Consider the following 26,755-nt stretch of genomic DNA (forward strand, 5'->3'; position numbering starts at 1 on the left):
AGCACACTGTTTACCACAAGTACGCCTATCTACTCCCCTGAGCTTCAGATGAAGTTTTGTGGGGAGTAGGAAAGCGTAGCAAGGGATTCAAAGTGGTTAATTACAAGCCAGGATTGCAGCAGAGAGTGGCAGAAACAGCACAGAGAGGCACAGGAGAAAATAAGGAATAGAATGGTATGCTTTTTAGTGTAAGGGCTCGTTTCCACTAGTGCGGTGCGAATCGCTGGGATTCCACCGCTGACGAAATCGCATGCGGATGCGATTCCACGTGCGTTTTTGCCGCGATTTCGCATAGGCAGGGTATATGCGAATTTAACCATGTCACTGCCTGGTTCAATTTACATTACTTTTCATGCGAATTCGCACGCGAAATCGCGGCAAAAAACGCATGTGCGTTTTCCCTATCAAATACATAGCCTGCGAATCGCCTGCATTCCTCACGCAGGCGAATTCTGCAGACTCTACCGTGCAGAAAAATCCTGCACAGAAAAACGCTGGAAAAAACTGACAAGTGGAAACAGGGCCATCCACTTGTATTGGCTGTGCGAATCCGCATGCAGACAACGCATGCGGATTCGCTCTAGTGGAAACGGGCCCTTAGAATATTAGAGTACAGATTCTCTTTAAGTAAAAAAAAAAAAGAAAAAAATATTTGTTTATTTTTATCTTAAAGTAATATACAGCTATGTGATTATGACATGTAAGGCACGTAAGCTTGAGATGTTTTTTGTCTAGTTCAGCATAGTACTTAGACATTTCAAAAAGCAAACAATGGTAAGTTCCTTCATTTCATGTCCTTTTGGTGATGCTTATTCTATTTTTCTGTTATTCTTTTTCCTTCTTTTTTTTTTATTATGTTCGTTTTTATTTGTCGCTGTCAGTAAAAATTTACTGCGAAACCAGTCAATGAGAAACACAAAATATGATGAAAAATTACATAATCAAAAGATACCTTTATGAAAACCACATATTATTATGATTAGTGGTTCCTGAGGCTACTGATCTAAGCAAATTTCAGCCTCTGGTTGGTACCCTAAAGCTCTACCATATCTGAAGAAAAAAAATAGCAGGGCTTGTGCTCACTAGTCCGGCACTGCCCTGCATCTGAGCGGCCTTTTCCCCTTCCTGGACACCTGTCTCTGGGCCGTATGCAATTAACTTTTTCTCCTGTATGCTATAGGAAATAGAAAAGGGCGGGGAGACATCGGGAGCCCAATCTGGTGTAGTATCACACGAGTAGATTTTTCTTTAGTAAATGAAAGATCGTATATACTCACAAGGCTGGGTTGCATATATGGCAACCACTGTATCACGCGTGTGGGAAAGTACCGTCCCCACTCGGCCTTGTGATGAGATGATGTTGTCGGTCGCAGCTCCTTTAAGAAAATACCACCTGCCAAGGTGGTGGCCCCTGGTCCCAGGGGAGGTATCAACACGGGAGGGTAGGAGGCGCCCTTGTAGGTACTTCAGATCTCACTTTAGACTAGGTAAATATGTTTATGCATATAATGATTCTATAGGTCTAGATTAGAATTAGATTCATATACTCCAATTTTGGAACTGCCAATTTTTTTTAAAAAATATTGTTTTAGAAATATGGTAAGATCCTACCTCAATAAGTATTCACTCTCGTATGGTTGGGTAAAAAGAGAATTTATTGTAGCACTTTAAAATGACAACGCGTTTCGCGGTATACAACCGCTTCATCAGGTCGTGTTTCGTGCCTTTAGGATAAAAAAGAGATAACAGGGCACTGAGACATAACACTTGTGATACATTATAAACAAATGTGGCTAAAAACATATCTAAAAACATATCTAAAAACATTCATCTAAACATTCTTGTATACTTATATTATATAAGATTGGAAGGTAGTAAAACGTAAAAGGTAGTAAGATAGTAGGGTACTCATAGTGATGGGTAGGTGGTTTATGTTCGATTGTTCCTCTATTGCATAAGAAGGATAGAGCAATAAACTAATAACACAGTGGATCATATTATTAAGAGCATGGGGTACAGTATATGCATCTGTATTCTATTTCATATGTAGGTTTCCGGTGTTCAGTGTGTATGGGCCCCGTGTTAACACCTAAGTGACCTTACTATCATTAGCATCATCTCTATTGGCTAATGCCTGGCGTGGACTTTTTAAGGGCTCCAAGGTACTGTAGGGAATATGTGATAACCAGCTTGGCTGTATGTATCCCGTGCCCTGGTACATGTCCTAGTTGCCCATATAGGGGAAGGCCGGTCTACATGTAGGGACAGTGGATAGAAAAGAAGTGCATCTGCTCCCGTATGGAGCTGCTTACCTAGTTTCAGAAGTGTACAGTCTCGGGCGCCTCATATGCGCCGCCATTGCCGCTGGGTGGTTTTAAGGGTGAAGAGACTACGTACTTCCGCTTGTGTCACGCGGCAGGGGGCGTGGTGGACGCTGGCTCCGTGCCTCCCCCATGTTGTATGTGTTTAGGGTGGGGGGCGTCTAGTATTCATGACGTGGTGGAAGAGGGCGTGATTCACAGCGTCATCTCGCTCCTAGGCGCGGTGACGCTGAGTTTGGGGAATGCAGTTCTGGTATAGAGCAGGGGGCGTGGCGGACAGATAGAGCGTCACTTCGCTGCTATGCGTGGTGGCGCTTTGTAGGTGACGATTGCCCCTCCAGCGTCTGGTCTCCAAGGAGACGCGGGGGATATTGGGCGTCTATGTATAGCTCCTAAGTGTCGTCGGCCATTTTCATGTGGTCCGACATAGAAGCTGTGTATTGCGGAAACACTTCTTGTTCCTTCTTAGTTTTCATGTGGCAATTAGCCCACAGCAAAGATGGGCAAATGTATCTTACAATATATAATATACAGAAAACTTTTAGATTACATACAAGTTCATAAAAGAGTATCTGAAGTATGATAGCGCAATACATAAGAGTAGTAAAATCAGTAGAAATACCAATACAAATACAATGGGCTACCAAGGTAGCATGTTTCTTTTTTTATATATATATATGAACACAGATATATATACATGATTGTAGCTGTATTTAGCACTCATGGTAATGACACAAGCTTTTATTGTGTAGATGTTGGTGCCAATATTTTCTTTGTTTTCTATACAGTTGTTCTCCAAATGCTATCATGATAAAATTAACATTTATATTTTGCTCTTGTTGTACATATTCGGTGAGGTCATATAACCTAAAGTGAACGTGGATGTGGGGAGTATGGACCACCCAAGTATTTCGCACTAGATGGGGACAACACAGACGAAACATTACCAATGGCTTTATGAAACATGGACTGTCAAGGCACTTCAAACTATACCACAATCAACAGAAAGTTTTCTGTATATTATATATTGTAAGATACATTTGCCCATCTTTGCTGTGGGCTAATTGCCACATGAAAACTAAGAAGGAACAAGAAGTGTTTCCGCAATACACAGCTTCTATGTCGGACCACATGAAAATGGCCGACGACACTTAGGAGCTATACATAGACGCCCAATATCCCCCGCGTCTCCTTGGAGACCAGACGCTGGAGGGGCAATCGTCACCTACAAAGCGCCACCACGCATAGCAGCGAAGTGACGCTCTATCTGTCCGCCACGCCCCCTGCTCTATACCAGAACTGCATTCCCCAAACTCAGCGTCACCGCGCCTAGGAGCGAGATGACGCTGTGAATCACGCCCTCTTCCACCACGTCATGAATACTAGACGCCCCCCACCCTAAACACATACAACATGGGGGAGGCACGGAGCCAGCGTCCACCACGCCCCCTGCCGCGTGACACACGCGGAAGTACGTAGTCTCTTCACCCTTAAAACCACCCAGCGGCAATGGCGGCGCATATGAGGCGCCCGAGACTGTACACTTCTGAAACTAGGTAAGCAGCTCCATACGGGAGCAGATGCACTTCTTTTCTATCCACTGTCCCTACATGTAGACCGGCCTTCCCCTATATGGGCAACTAGGACATGTACCAGGGCACGGGATACATACAGCCAAGCTGGTTATCACATATTCCCTACAGTACCTTGGAGCCCTTAAAAAGTCCACGCCAGGCATTAGCCAATAGAGATGATGCTAATGATAGTAAGGTCACTTAGGTGTTAACACGGGGCCCATACACACTGAACACCGGAAACCTACATATGAAATAGAATACAGATGCATATACTGTACCCCATGCTCTTAATAATATGATCCACTGTGTTATTAGTTTATTGCTCTATCCTTCTTATGCAATAGAGGAACAATCGAACATAAACCACCTACCCATCACTATGAGTACCCTACTATCTTACTACCTTTTACGTTTTACTACCTTCCAATCTTATATAATATAAGTATACAAGAATGTTTAGATGAATGTTTTTAGATATGTTTTTAGATATGTTTTTAGCCACATTTGTTTATAATGTATCACAAGTGTTATGTCTCAGTGCCCTGTTATCTCTTTTTTATCCTAAAGGCACGAAACACGACCTGATGAAGCGGTTGTATACCGCGAAACGCGTTGTCATTTTAAAGTGCTACAATAAATTCTCTTTTTACCCAACCATACGAGAGTGAATACTTATTGAGGTAGGATCTTACCATATTTCTAAAACAATATTTTTTTAAAAAATTGGCAGTTCCAAAATTGGAGTATATGAATCTAATTCTAATCTAGACCTATAGAATCATTATATGCATAAACATATTTACCTAGTCTAAAGTGAGATCTGAAGTACCTACAAGGGCGCCTCCTACCCTCCCGTGTTAACTTTTTCTCCTGAATTTTCTGGTGATATTTTTAAACTTGTCAATAAAATGCCTTTCATCCTTTTCACCTCAAAGGGTTTTTTCTCTCAAAAAACCAGAGCAATTTTCACTCGTCAGCGCTCCTTCCATTCATTCACCTATAACTTTATTACTACCGTACTTATCACAACAAAACAATCTATATCTTGTTTTTTTCGCCACTGATTAGGCTTTCTTTGGGTGTACTTTTTGCTAAGAATTATTTTATTCTAACCCAGTTTTAATGGGAATAATAAGAAAAAAATTAAAAAAATGCATTATTTCTCAGTTTTCGCCCATTATAGTTTAAAAATAAAACATGCTACCGTAATTAAAACCCACATATTTTATTTGCCCATTTGTATCGGTTATTGCAACGTTTAAAATGTTTCCCTAGTACAATGTATGGCGCCAATATTTTATTTGGAAATAAAGGTGCATTTCTTAAGTTTTGCGTCTATCCCTAATTACAAGCCCATAATTTATAAAATAATAGTAGTATACAGTTTTTGTATACATATTAAAAAAGTTCAGTCCCTAAGGTAACTATTTATGTATTTTTTTTTTATTTGTATTTTTTTTAATTAAAAAAAATAAAAATAAAAAAATGGTAAATTTAGGGGAGTGTGGGAGGTCAGGGATTAATAAAAAAAAGGTAACTAGGGATGATAAAATGAAAAAAAAAGGGGGATGTAATATTAAAATTTGGCCACAAGATGTCCTCAGTGGTGACTTCAGCTCCGTACTGTTAGTACAGAAACGGAAGTACTATGCGCACGGGATTCATGGATGGCAGAGCCGTTTGAATAGACGGCTGCAACCATTCACAGGGGAACTTAGATCAGTGAATGGGATTTGTTTTCCCATTCATTGATCTAGCGCGGGTGATCGGCGGTAATGAGCGGCGGTACCAAGCACAGGGGGACACGGCGGGAGGGACGTAGTACCTTCGCCACTGCACAGTGTTGTGGCATTTTGCAGTGGTGTAGTTACTTGTCCCGGGGGAGGGGAAATGGTTAAACCACCAGAAGGCAACTAAATACTTAAAATAATTTTGATAGACATTTTTACCTACTTTTTGGTACTTTTTTAGTTGAAAAGTGCTGGAAAGTTATTTGAAATATAAAATGAAAAATTATCTCCTAGAAGAAAACTCAGGTGAACAAGTGAATTGCATTTTGCTCCCTATCTTCAGAGCCAGGACCATTGTGCCATCATAAAGATCTGGTGGCCATCATTCAGGTGGCTGGATAGTGTAATGTTTAAGGGCTCCTCCTCTGACACAGGAGACCCGGGTTTGAATCTCGGCTCTTCCTGTTCAGTAAGCCAGCACCTATTCAGTAAGGAGTTCTTTGGGCGAGACTCCCTAAAGCTGGCCATACACTGGCCCGATTTACCGCCGTTTCGACAGCAGATTCGATCACTGGGATCGAATCTGCTGCCAATCGTTCGCGCTACACGCCGAATTTCGATTCATTTCGTCCGATCCCGCCGATCGCGCCGTGCGGAAAATTACCGTCGATCGCCCGCGGGTAAAGAGCGCATCGCTAGCGGCGTTCGAGTGCCCGACGACCGACGCAATAGAGCCTGCATACATTACCTGCTCCGCCGGCGCGACTGCCCCCGCTCGTCTCCGCTCTTCTCCGCTCTGGTCTCCGGCATGCCTTCACTTATTCCTGCCCGGCAGGAAGTTTAAACAGTAGAGGGCGCTCTACTGTTTAAACTTCCTGCCGGGCAGGAAGAAGTGAAGCATGCTGGAGCCGGAGACCAGAGCGGAGAAGAGCGGAGACGAGCGGGGGCAGTCGCGCCGGCAGAGCAGGTAATGTATGCGGTGGGGGGGAGCGGCGGCAGCAGCACCACCACCACAACAGATTGTGATCGGTTTCAGGCTGAAATCGGTTCACAATCTGTTTGCAGTAAAGGTAGCCATACGATCCCTCTCTGATCAGATTCGATCAGATAGGGATCTGTCTGTTGGTTGAATCTGATGGCAAATCGACCAGTGTATGGCCACCTTAACACTGCTACTGCCTACTAAGTGTGCTCTAGTGGCTGCCTCACAAGCGCTTTGAGTCCGACAGGAAAAAAGCGCTATACAAAAAAGGAATTATTATTATTCTCTTCCACCTCTTCCACTAACTAGTGGTATGTGCACCTTCTGTTACTCTGTTACTCTACTAAGAACAGGCATATATGCACATACAGTACCTACAGAAAATAGCATCAGGGAGCAGTAAGATAGGCAATGTAGTGCTAAACTAGTCAGTTCTAGCCCTGCTATTGGCTTGTTAATCTAGGTTTAGTAGGGCTTAAGTGTGAAGGTTGGAAACTGAAGCTTAACTAATTTTTCTTTAGTCACTCAACTTCAAAGCTGAACTACATTGTGAAATAAAGAACAAAGCTTTCGACTCGAGCTGCCAGATGTGAAACATTGTAGAATTGTGGAAAAGTTCAATATTGTAGATTGATTGACCCCTATTCAATTTCCTTCAAAGCTAAGCTGAGTCATGGAATTATATAAAGAACAAAACTTTCAAGTGACAAGATATGTATGGAGGGTACTGATTTATTTGCCTTTCTATAATAAGCTGATATTTTGCATAAGCGTTACTTCATAAGGCAACTCACAGTGGGCACAGTAGAATGTAAATCTTTGTACATATGCTCAGTTACTGTGGTCTGGTACAATCCCTGGTGATCATTCTGGATGACGGTTTTAAGAACAAGAATCACACAGACACCCCACTTAAATGGCGTAACTACAGGGGAACAGACCCTGTGACTGCAGGGGGGCCAGATCTGTAAAGGGGCCCCAACTGCTACTTCACTTCTTTGGATAAATGGGTCCATCCTTCAGATCAGGTGGTTTGGGGGCTACACTTGTTATGAGTGTGAAGATTACGATGTCCACACTTGTTTTATGACCCTTGCAAGATTGGCCCCAAGGCTGTGAGAGTCACAAGGGGTTGGCAAAGGAAAGGGTGTGAACATTTGGGGTCCATCAAAGTTTTGCTGGGTGGCCCTATGATTTATAGTTACGCCCTTGCCGACTTAGCACTAAGTCCAACTAATGACAAAAATGTAATGTACCTATGGGGCTTACCTCTTCTCTTGGAGATATTTGTATGAGTATATATACACTCTGTTCTCAAATCAACTGTTGCTCTGTCTCAAAGTAGCCCCCATCACCACCACTTTCAGTCCAGCTCTGAAAGTGCACAATATCCCCACGTTCAGCGACTACGACTGCTGTTATATAGCTACAATATAATATTTAAACTTTAACACTGAATAGAAAATTTATTTTTACAGTCTGTTTGGGAAAGCATTTTTTTTCCAATTTAATATTGCATGTACCGGTAATTCAGCTGTCTAGATCAGGGCTTCCCAACCCTGTCCTCAAGTACCACCAACAGTGCATGTTTACAGAAAACCACAACCATTCACATGTGGGGTAATTAGTGTCTCAGCAGAGCCGATTAACTACCTCTGTGGATTTCCACAAAACATGCACTATTGGTGGTACTTGAGCACAGGGTTGGCAAGCCCTTGTCTAGATATCAGGAAATACGTGTGGTTTTGACATGAAGTTATCTGTGATTAGGAAGTTAAAAGCTCAGTTTGTAATGTCCACCAAAGTTATTTGCCAGTGTCTGTTTAATGATGCCAAGGAGCAGTGCTGTTTACTGTGGAAATTCTGTAAAGAGCCTTGACGCACATCATATTCTTTTTATCATATACATCTTCACTGATACTTGTTTGGACTTGTAGAATGATGCTTTGTTAAGGTTGTGCTTGGTACTGGCCCTCTGTAGCTGTAAAGAAGTCTTCAAGGTAAGAGCGAAGAAATTCAAAAGTGGGCCTCTCTTCAGGACACTCCTTCCAGCACCGAAGCATCAAATCATAAAGTTCCTTTGGGCACTGATCAGGCTGTGGCATACGATATCCACGCTCAAGGTAATCTATCACTTCAGGATTAGTCATGCCTGTAAGCAGAGCGGAACATAATGAAACATTTATTTTTTGATATGCTAAAATGAAATAATTTTCCTACTTTCATGGCCTCCTAATGTTTTACTTGAGGACCAGGAGACCGAGGATTGCCAAGCTTTATTATTGGCCAGAAGCAACATGCTGTGGATGAATATTTTGTGGGATCTTTAAGAGTTGGGATTTTATATTATGAATCTGAGCTATGGAGGCAATGTGCCTGATGTTAAAGTGTTCGTGAGGCGACATGTGACATGATGAGATAAACATGTGTATGTACAGTGCAAAACATATTAATTACCAGGCTTTTTACTTGTTTTCTTTTGCTACCTAAAAGAGTTTATTTCTAATCATGGAAGTCACAGCTTCTGTCGTGTTAGTACTTTGTTAGGAATATAGTAAACATCACTGATAAGAAATTACAGCCACAAAAGTTTTCCTGACATAATACAACTTCTGAGGGCAGGGAAAGATGAAATACATTTATTGACTTTTTCTAACTCTGGGACACTTAAAGAGACTCTGAGCCAGTGAAATAGCATTTGATTAGTGTAAAGCACCTTACATAGTGCTAAAACGCCACTATCCCGCGGCAAAACGAGGGGTTTTTACCCCCCAAATCCGCCCTGCAAAATCCACGACTTTCTTGGTCGTGGATTTTGCTGCTCATGGAGGCAGAGCTATGAGCTGCAGCTCTGCCTCCATGTGCATCTATCAGCCGGCGGATCTCCGCCTCTCCCCCGCCCCTCTCTGTGAAGGAAGAGTGAGAGGGGCGGGGAGAGGCGGCATTCAGCCGGGATTGACGCTCTGAGAGGCAGAGCTACAGCCATTAGCTCAGCCTCAAGCAGGAAGCGCTCCCCGGACCTAGAAGAGGGGATTTGGGAGGTAAAGACTCCTCATTTTGCCGTGGTATAGCGGCGTTTTAGCACTATGTAAGGTGCTTTACACTAATCAAATGCTATCTCACTGGCTTCAGAGTCTCTTTAATAGGCTGCCAGTGATTAGAGACAGCAAAACATTCAACCTACTTTGTACCTGTTTAAATATAAAAGAAAATCATGGGAAACTTAAAGAGGAACTCCAGTGAAAATAATGTAATTAAAAAAAGTGCTTCATTTTTACAATAATTATGTATAAATGATTTAGTCAGTGTTTGCCCATTGTAAAATCTTGTAAATCCCTGATTTACATTCTGACATTTATTACATGGTGACATTTTTACTGTTGGCAGGTGATGTAGCTGCTGCATGGTTTTTTGGCAGTTGGAAACAGCTGTAAACAGCTATTTCCCACAATGCAGAAAGGTTCCCAGACAGGAAACTGCCAGGAGTACGTACTCAAGAGTTTCTTGTTGGATGGGTTTCACCACAATATCAGTCATACAACCCCCCCCTTATGGTCTGTTTGTGAAAAGGAATAGATTTCTCATGTAAAAGGGGGTATCAGCTACTGATTGGGATAAAGTTCAATTCTTGGTCGGAGTTTCTCTTTAAAATAGTCATTTTTAGGAGTAGGAGGATAAATATAATTGTTTATTTCATCAGTTTATTTTCACCGCGGGTTTACTTAAAAAAGAGCAAGGGAACCTAAAGTGAGGGGAATATGGAGGCTGGAATGTTCATTTTCTAATTACTAATGCTAGTTGCTTGACTTCTGGTGCTCTGCCTCCATTCCTATAAGTCACTAGCCCAGAATGAGCATGCAGATCAAATGCTTTGGCTCTTTTCTGACTTTAACTACTGCATGCTTGTTGCAGGTGTGTGACTCAAAAATAACTAAGGACAAAGCTCAGCAGATTGTTTATAAGGGATGAAGATGGCAGCCTCCATATTCCTCTCACTTCAGGTTCCAAATAACTTTACTCTGCAAGACTTATTTTATGTTTGTTGTGATTGGAGGATTCTGCTATGGTAGGCATACAGAATATATCACCTTTAAGCCAAAGGTTTTACTATGTTATAACTTACCTGGATATGGAATGCGTCCATATGTAATGATTTCAGTCAAGAGGATGCCAAATGACCAGACATCTGATTTAATTGTAAATGTCCCAAAATTGATTGCTTCTGGTGCTGTCCATTTTATGGGGAATTTGGCACCTGCAGTATAGCAGCAATTAAAGCAATAATCAACTACAGACTTGTTCAACAATTAAAAGCATTTGCAATTTATCATTTGAATAGAGTTAATATCAGACTTCCCCCATAATTGTATTACCTTCTGTGTCTATTAATTACAGAAGATTACTGCATCAGCCCCATAGGGGTGATGCTTCTGGAATTCCTTTAAACCCAGATAGAGCTTTCACTTTTGCCCAGACTCTTTTTGCAGTGCTACAAACAGTAGTGTTAAATATCCTCAGTTTGACAAGTGAATGAGTCTAAGAACCCCATAACTCTTTTAAGTTGAAATATTACCACCAGAACCAGTCAAAAATATACATTTTGAAGTTGCCCAGAAAGGCAGTGTAGGAATACATTAGGCAGGCATAACCCAACTAGTTTCTTCTTTCCTGTTGAAATTCACTGTAGTTCTAAAAGCCTTATGATGAAAAAAGGTTAGCACTAAAAAGCCCCCCCCCCCCCCCCCCCAAAAAAAAAAATCAAGGATTATGCTCAATTTAAATTAAATATATTAACTGAGGACTTATAAGTATTCATGCCTATGTACTTAAAGTCTCCTCCCAGTCTTGACTAAAGGTCCTGTGATTCTTTACTATTTAGAGAATACATTCAAGACTTGCTTTAATGTATGGTAGGACCAGATGGCCTAGAGAAGGTGTCTTTAGGGTCTCAATTCTCCCACTAGAAGTCATCTGCATATAGTCCTGGTTTATCTTCTATTTGACTGTACTTTGACCCCTCAATCTTATTATTCTGTCTAATTATATTGGCTATTATTATAAGAGAAAATTGATGGGGTAAAGTGGGCAACCCAGTGAGGTTAATGGAAATGAGAAAGAAACATTATCATCCAAAGCCACTTTTGCAGCTGTATTCTGATGAAGCAAATAAACCCAGTACACTGCCGCTCAAAGGCACATTTTGACCTGCAAGCCCATATGCAATTCCAGTCTACAGAGTCAAATTGCTTTGTGGCATATAGTGATACAATGACTCTAGGTCCTTCATTGTTGGGTTCCAGATGAGCATGGACTCCTTGAGTGTGTTAATATTGATTTGAGTTTGATTTGAACTCATCCCTTTGTACCTCCCTTTCCCTTATTTATAGTTTGTTGTATGTCTGGCTGGGTCTCTTTCCAAGTATATATCTAATGTGATGTGACACCAACTTTTACTGAGACAACTGATAATGAATTTTGGAATCTATTATTAGGTCTGGGACCCATGCCTATTGGTTTTGCACATGAGTATTCCGGTGCCAATAAAGCTATCCAAGTTCTCAGGAGCAGGGAGATACATCCCAATCAGGAAAAACAGGTTATTCTGGATTTTAAGTATTACAAATAAATAAATACCTGCCCTTCCCATATGTTTTGATTCTGATATTCTAATGTTCAAGTGATTTCCTAATAAGCAATAAAACCCCACTTTAGTACTTTGAGAAGGTATTTGTTTAATAATGTTTGTTTGTTTTAAGGGGGCTGGGGGGGGAGGGGAGGAGGCTTACAAACTCATTGCAGATCATGTCCAGACTAAGATTTAAACCTGAAGCAACACAGCAAGGCAGTCATGTTTACTCTCCACATAAAGGTCTGTGGCCCAACTAAATTTAATTTCTGGATTCATGCTTTGCCTTTGGTTTAAATGTATCCAGGGAAATAAAATATTGACATGCATATGAGACGATTAAAGCCTTTTCTGCTGCCTGTACTGAGCCTTGCTTGTTTAACCACCTTAGCGGTATGGACGAGCTCAGCTCGTCCATTACCGCCAGAGGGTGCCGCTCAGGCCCTGCTGGGCCGATTTTGATCAAATAAAAAGCAGCACACGCAGCCGGCACTTTGCCAGCCGCGTGTGCTGCCTGATCGCTGCCGCCCTGCGGCGATCCGCCACGAGCAGCGGCGAAAGAGGGTCCCCCCAGCCGCCTGAGCCTGCGCAGCCGGAACAAATAGTTCCGGCCAGCGCTAAGGGCTGGATCGGAGGCGGAGGACGTCGGCTGACGTCCATGACGTCACTCCGCTCGTCGCCATGGCGACGAAGTAAGCAAAACACGGAAGGCCGCTCATTGCGGCCTTCCGTGTTACTTCTGGCCGCCGGAGGCGATCAGAAGAACGCCTCCGGAGCGCCCTCTAGTGGGCTTTCATGCAGCCAACTTTCAGTTTTTTATTTAAAAAAAACCCTCCCGCAGCCGCCCTGGCGATCTTAATAGAACGCCAGGGTGGTTAAAGAGGAACTGCCGCGAAAATCTTAAAATTTAAAACACATGCAAATAAGAAGTACATTTCTCCCAGAGTAAAATGAGCCATAAATGACTTTTCTCCTATGTTGCTGTCACTTAGAGTAAGTAGTAGAAATCTGACATTACCGACAGATTTTGGACTAGCCCATCTTCTCATAGGGGGGTTCTCAGGGGTTTCTTTATTTTTAAAAACACTTAGTGAATGGCAGTTGCTCTGTCCAACTGCCAAAATAGTGTGCAGCGAGCAGGGAGGCTGGCCAGCATCTTTGCATTAATCATTTTCAGGGAATGTCTTTATAAAGAATAAAGGCCATGCTGAGAATCCCCCATGAAGAGAGGGACTAACCCAAAACCTGTCAGTAATGTCAAATTTCTACTGTAAGTGACAGCAACATAGGAGAAAAGTGATGTATGGCTCATTTTACTCTGGGAGAAATGTACTTCTTATTTGTATGTGTTTTAAATTTTAAGATTTTTGCGACAGTTCCTCTTTAACGACCTCACCTTGTCTACTGCCTGCCCTGACTTTGGCTCAATTATTGACTTTGTCTTTATAGCTGCCAGACCTGACCCGTTCCATAACTCCCCTGCTTGAAGCAATGTCCGCTGCGAATCAAGACAGCTGTGGGGGCAGTGCAGTGCAAATGGCACATTGGGATACACACTACTGTAACTCCTTTTTACTACTGCTCTTGCCTATGTTTTACTGTGTTTCTTACCCTAAATTCACTCAATCTCTTTTACGGCAAAGTCTCAGTTATCCTGAACTCAGGCAACCGGAAGTCTCAACTAGCCAGCATGACTGAGTAGGATAATGGAGCTTAGTGTTTTTTTTTGGGGGGGGGGGGGGGGGGTGAAGGTCTGGGTTTTGAGAGCAAGAACTACTCACTGATTTGGATTTGATGTAGTGCTTTTAATGCTGGTTCAAGCAACCGACAAGCACATGTATCCAGCATCAGGCAATCCCTGCCTATGCCGGACACCAGGGGTCTTGCTGTATTGTGCGGTCAGTTTGCTCAATACTCTATGAGTTCTACATTGGTGCTATTGTCAGTATCGGTGCATCACACCGGCGTTGTTGGTGGTGTCAGTTATTGACCAGATATTATTGCTGTTTTTTTCTATATATCTCTCATCAGTGGTCATTTTTATTTGTAATCGTGCCATTATTTGCACCTTTTCATTGTGAGTGCCCATAGCTATATACACACCAGCATTCGTATTTGTACATATGTATCAATTGTTTATTCACAACAACTTAATTTTGCACAATGCACTTTAACACATTTGAACCACTGTTTACAGCCCATTGGTCTATTGTTTACTATGTTCTCATTTACTGTTCATAGCTGCCCCCCTATTGATTGTATTTAAATTTGCAATCATATGCTAATCAAGTTTATACCTTTATATTATTGGTGTGGTTTACGATTGCATAAGTATGCATTATCTACCGCCTTAGTGCTCCTATAGGAAATCTTTCTCTTTTTGTATACATGTTCCATAACTTTAGCTCTTCCATAAAGTCTCCTAACCATTGGCTAGCTAAAGTAGGCCAATGCCCGCTAAGAGTAGTGGCCCATCATCCCTTATGAGGTGCTGTGATGAAGACCAGATACTGAAGGTGCCCATACATCTAGAGATGTATGCGCAGATTCGACCAAGAGACAAATCTCTCTCTTATCGAATCTGATAACAGAGATATCTGTCAGCTGCCCACACACCACAGGCCGATTCCCAATCAATTTCAGCATAAAATCCAGTGGCGGATCTAGAGGGGTGCAGGCATGGCTGTTGCCATGGGCGCCCATGCTGCATGGGCGCCATGCCTGTCCCAATGCCACCTCACCACTCCCGTCTGCCTCCCCTCCCGGTGGCGCCCCTGCCCCCGCCGCCTGTCCCCGAGCATCTTGTTATAGTAACATACTTCAGATCGTGGTAACTGCTGAGTTACAGCCCGCACACGCTACCTGCACTGAACTTTGGCCAAATGTGGAAGTGACGTCATTGACCTATGACGTCATTTCCGCATTTTGAATACATTGAGTGCGGGTAGCGTGCGCGGGCTGTAAACTCAGCAGTTTCCGCAATCTGAAGTATGTTACTATGACAAGATGATCGAGGACATGCGGCGGGGACGGCACCAAGAGACGGCATTGACGTGGTCGCCGGGATCTGAGGTCTATTTACATGAGAAGAGGCTCCGGGACGGACAGGCTACGGGGGCGGTACCAGGAGGACTAGCACTATCCTACATGGATCGGTCGCCGCGATCTGAGGTCTGTAAGAGCACCCAGCCACCAGCCTGTCCCTCCAGCCACCCACCTGCACCCAGCCACCAGCCTGTCCCTGCACCCAGCCACCCACCTGCACCCTGTCCCTGCACCCAGCATGCATCCTGTCCCTGCACCCAGCCACCAGCCTGTCCCTCCACCCTATTCCTGCACCCAGCCACCAGCCTGTCCCTGCACCCAGCATGCACCCTGTCCCTGCACCCAGAATGCATCCTGTCCCTGCACCCAGCCACCAGCCTGTCCCTGCACCCAGCCACCAGCCTGTCCCTGCACCCAGCATGCACCCTGTCCCTGCACCCAGCATGCACCCTGTCCCTGCACCCAGCCTGTCCCTGCAACCAGTCTGTCCCTGCACCCAGTCACCAGCCTGTCCCTGCACCCAGCTTGTCCCTGCACCCAGCCACCAGCTTGTCCCTGCACCCAGCCACCCACCTGCACCCAGCATGCACCTTGTCCATGCACCCAGCATGCATCCTGTCCCTGCACCCAGCATGCACCCTGTCCCTGCACCCAGCATGCACCCTGTCCCTGCACCAATCCACCAGCCTGCGCCCTGTCCCTGCACCCAGCATGCACACTGTCCCTGCACCCAGCATACACCCTATCCCTGCACCCAGCCACCAGCCTGCACCCTGTCCCTGCACCCAGCCACCAGCCTGTACCCTGTCCCTGCACCCAGCCTGCACTGTCCCTGCACCCATCCACCAGCCTGTCCCTGCACTCAGCCACCAGCCTGCGCCCTGTCCATGCACCCAGCATGCACACTGTCCCTGCACCCAGCATGCACCCTGTCCCTGCACCCAGCCTGCACCCTGTCCATGCACCCAATTACCAGCCTGCACCCTGTCCCTGCACCCAGCCTGCACCCTGTCCCTGCACCCAGCCACCAGCCTGCACCCTGTCCTGCACCCAGTCACCAGCCTGCACCCAGCCACCAGCCTGCACCCTGTCCCTGCACCCAGCCTGCACCCTGCACCCAGCCACCAGCCTGCACCCTGTCCCTGCACCCAGCCACCAGCCTGCACCCTGTCCCTGCACCCAGCCACCAGCCTGCACCCTGTCCCTGCACCTAGCCACCAGCATGCACCCTGTCCCTGCACCCAGCCACCAGCGTGCTCCCTGTCCCTGCACCCAGCCACCAGCCTGCACCCTGTCCCTGCACCCAGCCACCAGCATGAACCCTGTCCCTGCACCCAGCCACCAGCATGCACCCCGTCCCTGCACCCAGCCACCAGCCTGCACCCTGTCCCTGCACCCAGCCTGCACCCTGTCCCTGCACCCAGCCACCAGCCTGCACCCTGTCCTGCACCCAGTCACCAGCCTGCACCCAGCCACCAGCCTGCACCCTGTCCCTGCACCCAGCCTGCACCCTGTCCCTGCACCCTGTCCCTGCACCCAGCCACCAGCCTGCACCCTGTCCCTGCACCCAGCCACCAGCCTGCACCCTGTCCCTGCACCCAGCCACCAGCCTGCACCCTGTCCCTGCACCCAGCCACCAGCATGCACCCTGTCCCTGAACCCAGCCACCAGCATGCTCCCTGTCCCTGCACCCAGCCACCAGCCTGCACCTTGTCCCTGCACCCAGCCACCAGCATGAACCCTGTCCCTGCACTCAGCCACCAGCATGCACCCCGTCCCTGCACCCAGCCACCAGCCTGCACCCTGCACCCTGTCCCTGCACCCAGCCTGCACCCTGTCCCTGCACCCAGCCACCAGCATGCACTCTGTCCCTGCACCCAGCCACCAGCCCGCTCCCTGTCCCTGCACCCATCCACCAGCCTGGTCCCTGCACCCAGCCACCAGCCTGCTCCCTGTCCCTGCATGCAGCTACCAGCCTGTATACTGCCCTATAACCAACACTCTGCCCCAATCTACACCCTGCTCCAAACAGCACCTTGTTGCAATCTGCCACATCCTGCACCCTGCTGCAATCTTGCCCAATCAGCACCCCACTGCAATATACCCCAACCAGCAATCTGCATCCTGCCCTAACTTTCACCCTGCCCCAACCAGCACCCTGCACTCTGCTGCAGCCTACCCTCTGTTGCAGCCTGCCCTTACTTGTACCTTGCTTCACCCTGCTGCAATCTGCCTCAACCTGCACCCTGCCCCAGCAAGCTCCCTGGCCTGCACCCAGGCAGCAATTGCGGGGCCGCTATGGCTACCAAATATCTAGGGGCACGTTTTTACCTAATACTGATATCTATGGGCACATAGCTACCTAATTCTTTTATTTGGTGAACATGGCTGTTTAATTCATGTATCCAGGATGGACTTGGCTACTAATTGTTTTATCTTGAGGCATCTGTCTATTTAATTTGTTTATTGTGAGGCACCTAGCTACTTGATTATTTTATCTGGTTGACTGTTACAACAACTTTATTTTTATTGGGCAGCATGTGACTACTTGATGAATTAACTGACGGCATGTTGACTGTGTTGTGTGTGTGTGTGTGTGTGTTGGGAGGGCGCAATTTCAGTGTTTGCCATAGGCGCCGTGTTACCCAGATACGCCTCTGATAAAATCTCTCTGGAATCGGCCTTGTGTGCCACATCCGCCGCTGTGCCTTTGTCCCCTGTGCCCGTAAATGTGTACATTAGCTCTCTGCGGCCTATGCTTGTCCCCCACTGGCTTCCGGGACTCCGTCTCTGCAAGGCTCCATTTGTTTATGAGAATGTTTTTGTCATTATATGTATTGTTTTAGTTTAGGTAGTAATAGATATACTAGCTGATTGATTGAGCTATGTGTGTTTGAGCATGGTCTGTCTGCACCCTCCTAGTTGGGGCCATCCACCATCATTCACTATATGCCATCAGTGTGTGACTATTTTCACACACTGGAGCTGTTTACCTTTGGTTCAGCTCCTCCTCCGTGTCTGATTGGTTTTGACCCGTCTGGGAGGGGGACGACGCGTGCGCTTGCCGCTCTGACAGCGGCGTGATGCGTATTTAGGCAGCGCATGAAGACAAGGTTAGCCACGCATCCCTTTGAGAAAGCCAGAAGTGGCCGGTGAAACATGTTAGGGTGTCTGGCGAGACACAGGCCACCGCACATGCCGCTCTGCCAGGCTCACCCCTTGCTGCTCTCTGCCATCCTTCCACGACTGCTGTGAACCATCCCATGGTCCTGCCATCTCCAGCTTCAGCTGCTGCAAGCATTGGCAGGGGACTACGCTTGGAAATCCGCATCATCATTACTGGACTTGTTTGGACTCTTTTTTGGTTTCTCCCCTAGCCGTGAGCGCCGGCGGTGGGTTGAGGGACCCTGAGCACAAGTATCGTTTTGGAATACCGTCGCCCGGAGTGGGTACAGTATACGGTTTTACACTTAGCCAATATACTTGTGAACTGTCCTGATGTGTGACTCATATGCGTATTTGCTGTTGCAATCTGCCCTGCTTGCTTAAAGAGACACTGAAGCGAGAATAATTCTCACTTCAGAGCTCATAGTTAGCATAGTTAGCTAAAACGCCGCTATCCCGCGGATAAAAGGGGGTCCCTTCACCCCTCCCCCCCCCCCCGCAAAATCAGCGACCAAATTGGTCGTAGATTTTGCTGCTCTCCAGGCAGGGCTAACGGCTGCAGCCCTGCCTCTCAGTGCCATCTATCAGCGCCGTATCGCCGCCTCTCCCCCGCCCCTCTCAGTGAAGGAAGTCTGAGAGGGGCGGGGGAGAGGCGGAGATACGCGCTGACAGACGCGCGTGGGGCAGGGCTGCGGCAGTTAGCCCTGCCTCAACCAGGAAGAGATCCCCGGCTGCACAGAGGGGATTTCGGGGGGTAAGGGACCCCCGTTTAGCCGCGGGATAGCGGCGTTTTAGCAGGGGCACACATGCCCCTGCTAACTATGAGCTCTGAAGCGAGATTTATTCTCGCTTCAGAGTCTCTTTAAGCCTCTATTTACCTTTGGATCTGGACTTCATGCCTGGGTCATCTGCTGGATTTTTTGCTTGCAATTAACACTCTGCATCTGCTGCTTCTACGCTATTGCTGCAACTTTGATTATGCTAATTATCTTTGAGCAGGACATCACCTATCTGGCATATTGATCTGGCTAATCAAAATCTTTTCTATGGGATCCCTAACCACATTAGGTGGTTCAAGCTAGGAGTGGTGGTGTGTGGTTATGCAAGAGAGTTGCTGTGTGGTGTTTTTCTGGCGGGCGGTATATGTGTGGGTCGTTTTATGGTTAATTCCCTCTTTCTTGATAACAATTAATAAAGGTTTTTGTATTTTTATCATTTTTGTGTTCATAGTGAACTTATTACACATGCCTCCCAACCCCCCATTTCCCTTGACTTTTACGTTAATCTGTCTCTGCATACACACAAGCCCCACGTGGTTTCCTAGTAAGGGCGCCCGTGTGTGATGTCACACGCGCACCCTTACTAGGAAACCACGTGGAGCTTGTGTGTATGCAGAGACGGAAGCCAGTGGGGGACAAGCGGAGACCACGGAGAGGTAATGTATACATTTACATGGGTCATGGGGGGACATTTACATTAGGGGGGGGCAGTGTCGGGGGTTTAATCATGCTCGTTGATTGTTGGGAAATTGCGCGCCATTACCGCTGCACACCTGATCAAGCAACATCTTGCAGCATGTGCGATCGAGAATGCGACCAATTTTCGTACAGAAATTGGTCACATTGTAGGTTGGGCATGCACTTGGTGGCACAGATTTTCATCCAATTCAATTATAATAATCGAATTGGATGGTCGATCGGCTACCAAATTGCCTGATGTATGGCTATCTTTAGACCCTATACCTTGGGAGAGTCCGTGTCAATCACTGATGCCGGGCTCAACAGGTCCTGTCCTTCTCCCCATAACACTTGTATTCACTTAATCTTATCTGCCATATTCTACCTAGCTTAATAATATTCTTCCACTTTTGTTCTTTGTCATCTAAGTTTTTTTGGCCAGAGCTGCTGAGTGTTGTCCTTGTTTAACCACTTGCCAACCGCACACTCATACCGTGCGGCGGCAAAGGGGTAGCTGGAGGACCAGCGACGCACATCTGCGTCGCCAGGTGCCTCCCTAATTAATCAGCAAATGCCGCTCGCGCGAGCGGCCGTTTCCTGTTAGATCACGGAGCGGGTCGCAGACTAAATGTAAACACAGGAGACGTTTGTCTCCTTTGTTTACATTGAACGGCGCTGCTGCGCAGCAGCGCCGTAAGGCAGATCGGCAATCCCCGGCCAATCAGCGGCCGGGGATCGCCGCCATGTGACAGAGGACATCCTGTCACAGGCTGCACAGGACGGATAGCGTCCTGTGCAGCCCCGATCACCAGGGGTGAGAGGAAGGAGAGGGAGGGGGGGAATTTCGCAGCGGAGGGGGGCTTTGAGGTGCCCCCCCCTCCCGCAACATGCCAGCCGGCAGGAGCGATCAGACCCCCCTGCACATTATCCCCATAGGGGGGAAAAAGGGGGGCGATCTGATCGCTCTGCATGCAACCTGATCTGTGCTGGGGGCTGCAGAGCCCACCCAGCACAGATCATAAAAAACAGCGCTAGTCCTTAAGGGGGGGGGGGGGGTAAAGGCTGGGTCCTCAAGTGGTTAAAGTGGTATTGTCACCATAAAAATCAAATTTCAACAGCAACTGGTCTGAGTGTATTAAGTGATAAAGATGCTAATCCTGCATTCAAAACTTGCAAAACTTTTTCTGCTGTTATGGTTTGTAGTTATCACATACTTTAGAAGCACTGGCCCTAGTGCCAAACAGTGCCAAAGAGTTGAATGCTGGGAGTTCTTTTTATCTATAATATATTCCTCCTCTTCCATTTATTTCCCTGCCTAGCTTCTTATCTGCTCACTTGTATTTACAAGCAAGGCTGAGGTGACTCAGTGATTGGAGGATAAAACAGTGCAGTTGTTAGTATACACCTCAGCGGGAGTGTCTGAAGACTCTGGGAGGAGGGCAGCTAATGAATACACATTGAGCAAGAGAAGGGAGGGGGGAAAACAAGAGTCAGGGAGGATATGATGTCAGTGTTTACTTGGCAAGATGGCCACTGCCTAGAATAGGATTTTCTGCTTTTTCTTTATAAAAATTCACAGGAATCATTACGTGGATAGCAAAATACAGCTGTTATGTAAGTAGAAGTAGTATTTATCTACTTATATATGTGTTTTTTATTTCTAGGTTAGCATGGGTGTCGCTTGTTCTTTAATGGAGGATGTCATCTTGCTTTCTGCAAATTCTAAAAATTACATTACCTGCATAGCTCATGAGTCTGACAGTGTTTTCTGACTCTATAGGTTTCTTTTGTCCTCTAAGTAAAAGTGTTTGCGTTAGAAGGTCACAGCAAAGTTGAGCAATGGCCGCTACTGTAAACATTAACAGCTTGTGACAGTAAATACAGTCATCATCATATCTTGAAACAGCAAGATATGTGTATAAATTAGTTATGTACAGCATTGTCTTCATAAGGATAACTTACCCATAGGTTTTGTTGCATAAAGACCCTTTTCCACTAGCGGTGGGATGTGATTCAACTACCGTATTGCATCGCATTCAACCGCGGGCACTTCCGGTACTCATTCGGATACGGCTGCCTATGAGATATATAGGGAAATGGGTGCGGTCCTGCGTTAATCTGCAGCATGCTGCAGTTTCTCGGATTGCACCACTCCTCGCTGCATAATCAGCACGCAATGGAAACTGCTCCATTGACGTGCATAAGTTTTAGTTTGGGCACAGTGCGGTAATCACATCGCACCGTGCCAATGGAAACGGGCCTGAATGATCCTGAATTCAGGTACAATTCAAGTATAAGCACACTAACACTTAAACTGCTGTTCTGCATTAATGTTACTCAGTTATTAGTACATAAGCATGTACCTTCTCTAGCTGTATACTCATTATCTTCTATTATTCGAGCCAACCCAAAATCAGCTATCTTGCATTCCAGGGTATCTGACACCAATATGTTAGCAGCTCGCAGGTCTCGATGAATGTAATTTTTGCGCTCCAGGAATGCCATTCCTTCTGCCACCTGTTGATGAACAAAATACATTAAAGTAAAAGAGAAGAAAATGAAGGTACACCTGAAGCGTTCTAAAATAAAATGTAGATACTTACTCCAGTAGTGGGAAGCCTCTGGATGCTTCAGAGGTTTCCTGGATCCTCTTACAGCCCACCGTTCCAGCAAAGGGCCCCTCTAATGTATTTGACTTGTGCCAGTCAAATACATTTCTGTCGGCCTCATTCCTGCTATGGGCTACCACATCCCGACTGGGCATACGCGAGCCCAGTAGAATAAAGCTTCAATAGAACTTCGTTCTATTAGGAATATGTAGACTTTACCTAGTCGGGTTATGCTTGTCCACAGCCGGGAGGGCTACTGAAAGAAACTCCTTGACTAGGGTGAGTTGAATAAAAGGGACCTTTCACTGGAACAAAATGCTATAAAATCATCTAAGAAGCCTCTGGACTGTGTAGAGTCCAGTTCCAGTTCCTACTTCCGAGATTAGTTCCATACTTTTTTATTTTCAGAAAGCTTTAGGTACTTTGATGAACACAGTAAAGGTACACAATGTGCAATGCTACATTCACATTTGTGATGTGATGTTTCATTATCTCCCTGAAACTTCTGTACTTTGTAGGTGACCTTCTTACCTGAGCTGACATGTCTATAAGTTTGTACACATTCAGACTTAGTCCTTGTGGTGTTTTCAGATAATCAACCAAATTCCCTGCAGCATAGAAAAACAAGTTTAATGACTTAAAAATTCTGCATTATAAAGGAAATTTTAAATTGTGAATAAAACTTTTTTTTTAACTCTCTCTCTCTCTCTCTCTCTCTCTCTCTCTCTCTCTCTCTCTCTCTCTCTCTCTCTCTCTCTCTCTCTCTCTCTCTCTCTCTATATATATATATATATATATATATATATATCAAATATAACAGAACTATGACAGCTATAGAAAGTAATAAATGAGACAATAACAGCCACAGATACAAACAGTAGCCTAAAGGTAGCCATACACTGGTCGATGTGCCATCAGATCTACCAACAGATAGATCCCTCTCTGATCGAATCTGATCAGAGAGGGGTATAGTTGCCTTTACTGCAAACAGATTGTGAATCGATTTCAGCATGAGACCGATCACAATCTGTGAAGCTGCCGCTGCCGCCCCCCCTCCCCCCAGCTATACATTACCTGCTCCGCCGGCGCATGTTCCCCGGTCTCTGCTGTCTTCTCCGTGCTCAGCTCTAGGGCTGCAGCTTCACTGAACTTCCTGTCCGGGGGAAGTTTAAACAGTAGAGAGGGCGCTCTACTGTTTAAACTTCCTGCTGGGACAGGAAGTTCAGTGAAGCCAGCCGGACTCGGAGCTGAGCACGGAGAAGAAGACATCGGAGACCGGGGGACACGCGCCGGCGGAGCAGGTAATGTATTGCCGCTAGCGACGGTCGCCGGGCATTCGAACGCTGCTATCGATGCACTCCCGACCCGCCGCCGATCGAGCAAAAACTTCCGCACGGACAGAGCAACGGGAATGATTGATTTTGGATGGAAATCGATCGTTTGGTCAGGGTTTGCGCAATGATTTCACAGCAGATTCGATCACAGTGATCGAATCTGCTGTATATCGGCGGGTAAATCGTTAGGTGTATGGGCCACTTAACAGAGTTATAACCGCGTCTGGGAGACATCTGCCAGCTGGTGTAAAATTAGAGTATAAGGCACAGATATAGTATCCACGATATCAGAGTAATGAGCAGCCACACATGTAGGTGTAAAACACAACTGTCAATTAACTAGTATACATGAGGCAAACGCGCTCCCGTCGCCGCCTGTTAGCAGGGAAATGAATGAATGGGAATGCAGTTCCTATTCATTAATCTAAGTCCCCGTGGCAATGAACACCAGCATCTATTAGATGCCTGCATCATTGTATCTTCCTGAAGTTACAGTGCCACACATTACTTCCGATTCATGTACTTACATAGGTGAATCGGTAATAATGAGTGAGGACATCTTGTGACCAAATAGTAAAACTACATCTGAACACATTTTATTTAATAAAAATACCAACACTTACATCTAAAATTAACTGTTTCCCTCCCACACTCCCCCATAGTACCCAAACATTTTTTTTGTATAGAAAAAAAATTTACATAAAAAAATACATAAATAGTTGCCTTGGGGACTGAACTATTTTAATAGGTATGCCAAGAGGGTATATTACTGTTATTTTTTTATTTGCGGGCTAATAATTAGTGATAGACGCAAAATTGAAAAAATGTACCTTTATTTCCAAATAAAATATTGGTGCCATACATTGTACTAGGGAAATATTTTAAACGTTGCAATAACCAGGACAAATGGGCAAATACATTGTGTGGGTTTTATCCACAGTAGAACATTTTATTTTAACACTATAATGGCAGAGAACTGAGAAATACATTTTTTTAATTTTTTTTCTTATTAATTCAATAAAATGTGTTTAGACTAAAATAATTCTTGGCATAATGTACCTCCCAAAGAAAGCCTTAATTGGTGGCGAAAAAAAACCAAGCTATAGATCATTTTGTCGTAGTGATTAAGTTATTCACGAAACAGTGGGAGGAGTGCTGACAGGTGAAAATTGCTCTGGTCCTTAAAGAGAAACTCCAACCAAGAATTGAACTTTATCCCAATCAGTAGCTGATACCCCCTTTTACATGAGAAAAAGAATGATTTTCACAAACAGACCATCAGGGGGCGCTGTGTGACTGATTTTGTGCTGAAACCACTCCCACTAGAGGCTCTGAATACCGCGGTACTCCTGGCAAACTGCCACAATGTAACAATGTTCACAGACAGGAAATGGCTGTTTAGAGCTGTCTAACAGCCAGAATAGCTAGAAACAGCTACATAACATGCCCACAGTAACAATGTCACCATGTAATACATGTCCGAATGTGAATCTGGGAGAGGAAAGATTTTACAATGAGCAAACACTGACTAAATCATTTATACATAATTATGGTAAAAATAAAGCACTTTTTTTTATTACATTATTTTCAGTGGAGTTCCTCTTTAAGGGGTAAAAACCCTTAGTGGTTAATTCACATTGCTTTAGGCCTCCTTCACATCAATTAGCGCAGATGGCTGTGCAATTGGAATGCAATGCGTGCGATCACACGCCATCTGCGCTGCTATGCGCTGCCCTGCTGATCCCATTCACTACAGTGAATGAGTCAGCGCTGCGATTCTTGAAAAATGTAAGCGCAGCGCGTATGATGGGGAAGGTAGAAGGGCTGTCTATGCCCTTCTACCATTCTTGCAGGTCGTACACTATACACGCTGCTGAAATGCACACGGCAGCGCGTATAGTCTGAACGAGGCCTTTCTTTTAGGTTGATATAGTGGAGGCACAGTATTGATTTGCCATTTGCACCACTAAACTGCTCATATGACAATTGCTGTTTATCTAAATACTGAAAAATGGTTATGGCTGCTGTCCGTCAACTGAGATAGCAAAGTGCTTCTTAGCAGTGGCGTAGCAATAGGGATTGCAGAGGTTGCAACCGCATCTGGGCCCTCGGGCCAGAGGGGCCCCGAAGGGCCCTCCCTCAACTACAGTATTAGCTCTCTATTGGTCCTGTGCTCATAATAATCACTTCTATAGATACTTTATATAGTGGTAATCATTAACAAACTGTTCCCCATCCCCTTATTGCACCTCTGACACTGTAGTTGCCATTGGCAGGTTTTGGTGCGCCGTATCAGTTATTATGTATAGAGTGCTTGTGGGGGCCCCATTGCAAAACTTGCATCAGGGCCCACAGCTCCCTAGCTATGCCACTGCATCTTAGATAGGACTTACCATTTTCCATATACTCTGTCACTATGTAAATAGGTTCCTGAGTTACCAATGCATTTAATCGGACCAGTCGTGGATGTTGCAGCTGTTTCATAAGGTTGGCTTCTGCCAGGAAAGCTGCTGGAGACATGGTGCCCTGTTTAAGGCTCTTTATGGCAACCTTTGTATGTCCATTAAAGTTCCCTGTGCAGGAAAACAAGAAAAAATTTAACACAAGAAAGGCAAAAAAAAGAGAAACTTAGATGTCACATTTTCTAAATGAATTAAACTAAATAGCACGTATACCATAAAGACTACAGTTGTAAGGGTATTGAAACCTTTGATCAATTCTTAATACAGCAGAACAAATCCTACCTTGGAAACGTGTTTTAAACTGTGTGCTGCTGCATGTGCTTGCAAGAAAATTTAATGTGCGAATGGATATAAATGTTGAGACCAGGTATACCCCACAGCATTAAAAACAACCCATAAAACAATGCGGTCAGATCGCTCATAGGCCTAATTTTCCATAGATCCCTG

General features: G+C 45.3%; 1 protein-coding gene across 1 annotated transcript in view; it reads right to left on the minus strand.

Moving 5' to 3' along the window:
• Positions 1 to 7,324: 7,324 nt before the first annotated feature.
• The window catches only part of LCK (LCK proto-oncogene, Src family tyrosine kinase), a 63,080-nt gene continuing 43,649 nt past the window's right edge, over positions 7,325 to 26,755 (minus strand). Inside the window, exons 9-13 of the mRNA XM_068268875.1 lie at positions 26,240 to 26,419; positions 23,044 to 23,120; positions 22,267 to 22,420; positions 10,734 to 10,865; positions 7,325 to 8,762 (exon numbers count right to left, since the gene is read on the minus strand). Of these exons, the coding sequence (XP_068124976.1) occupies positions 8,560 to 8,762; positions 10,734 to 10,865; positions 22,267 to 22,420; positions 23,044 to 23,120; positions 26,240 to 26,419 (746 nt within the window). The 3' untranslated portion in view covers positions 7,325 to 8,559. The remainder of the gene's footprint in view (positions 8,763 to 10,733; positions 10,866 to 22,266; positions 22,421 to 23,043; positions 23,121 to 26,239; positions 26,420 to 26,755) is intronic.

This window comes from Hyperolius riggenbachi, chromosome 2 (assembly GCF_040937935.1).
Source record: "Hyperolius riggenbachi isolate aHypRig1 chromosome 2, aHypRig1.pri, whole genome shotgun sequence".
Taxonomy (NCBI): domain Eukaryota; kingdom Metazoa; phylum Chordata; class Amphibia; order Anura; family Hyperoliidae; genus Hyperolius; species Hyperolius riggenbachi.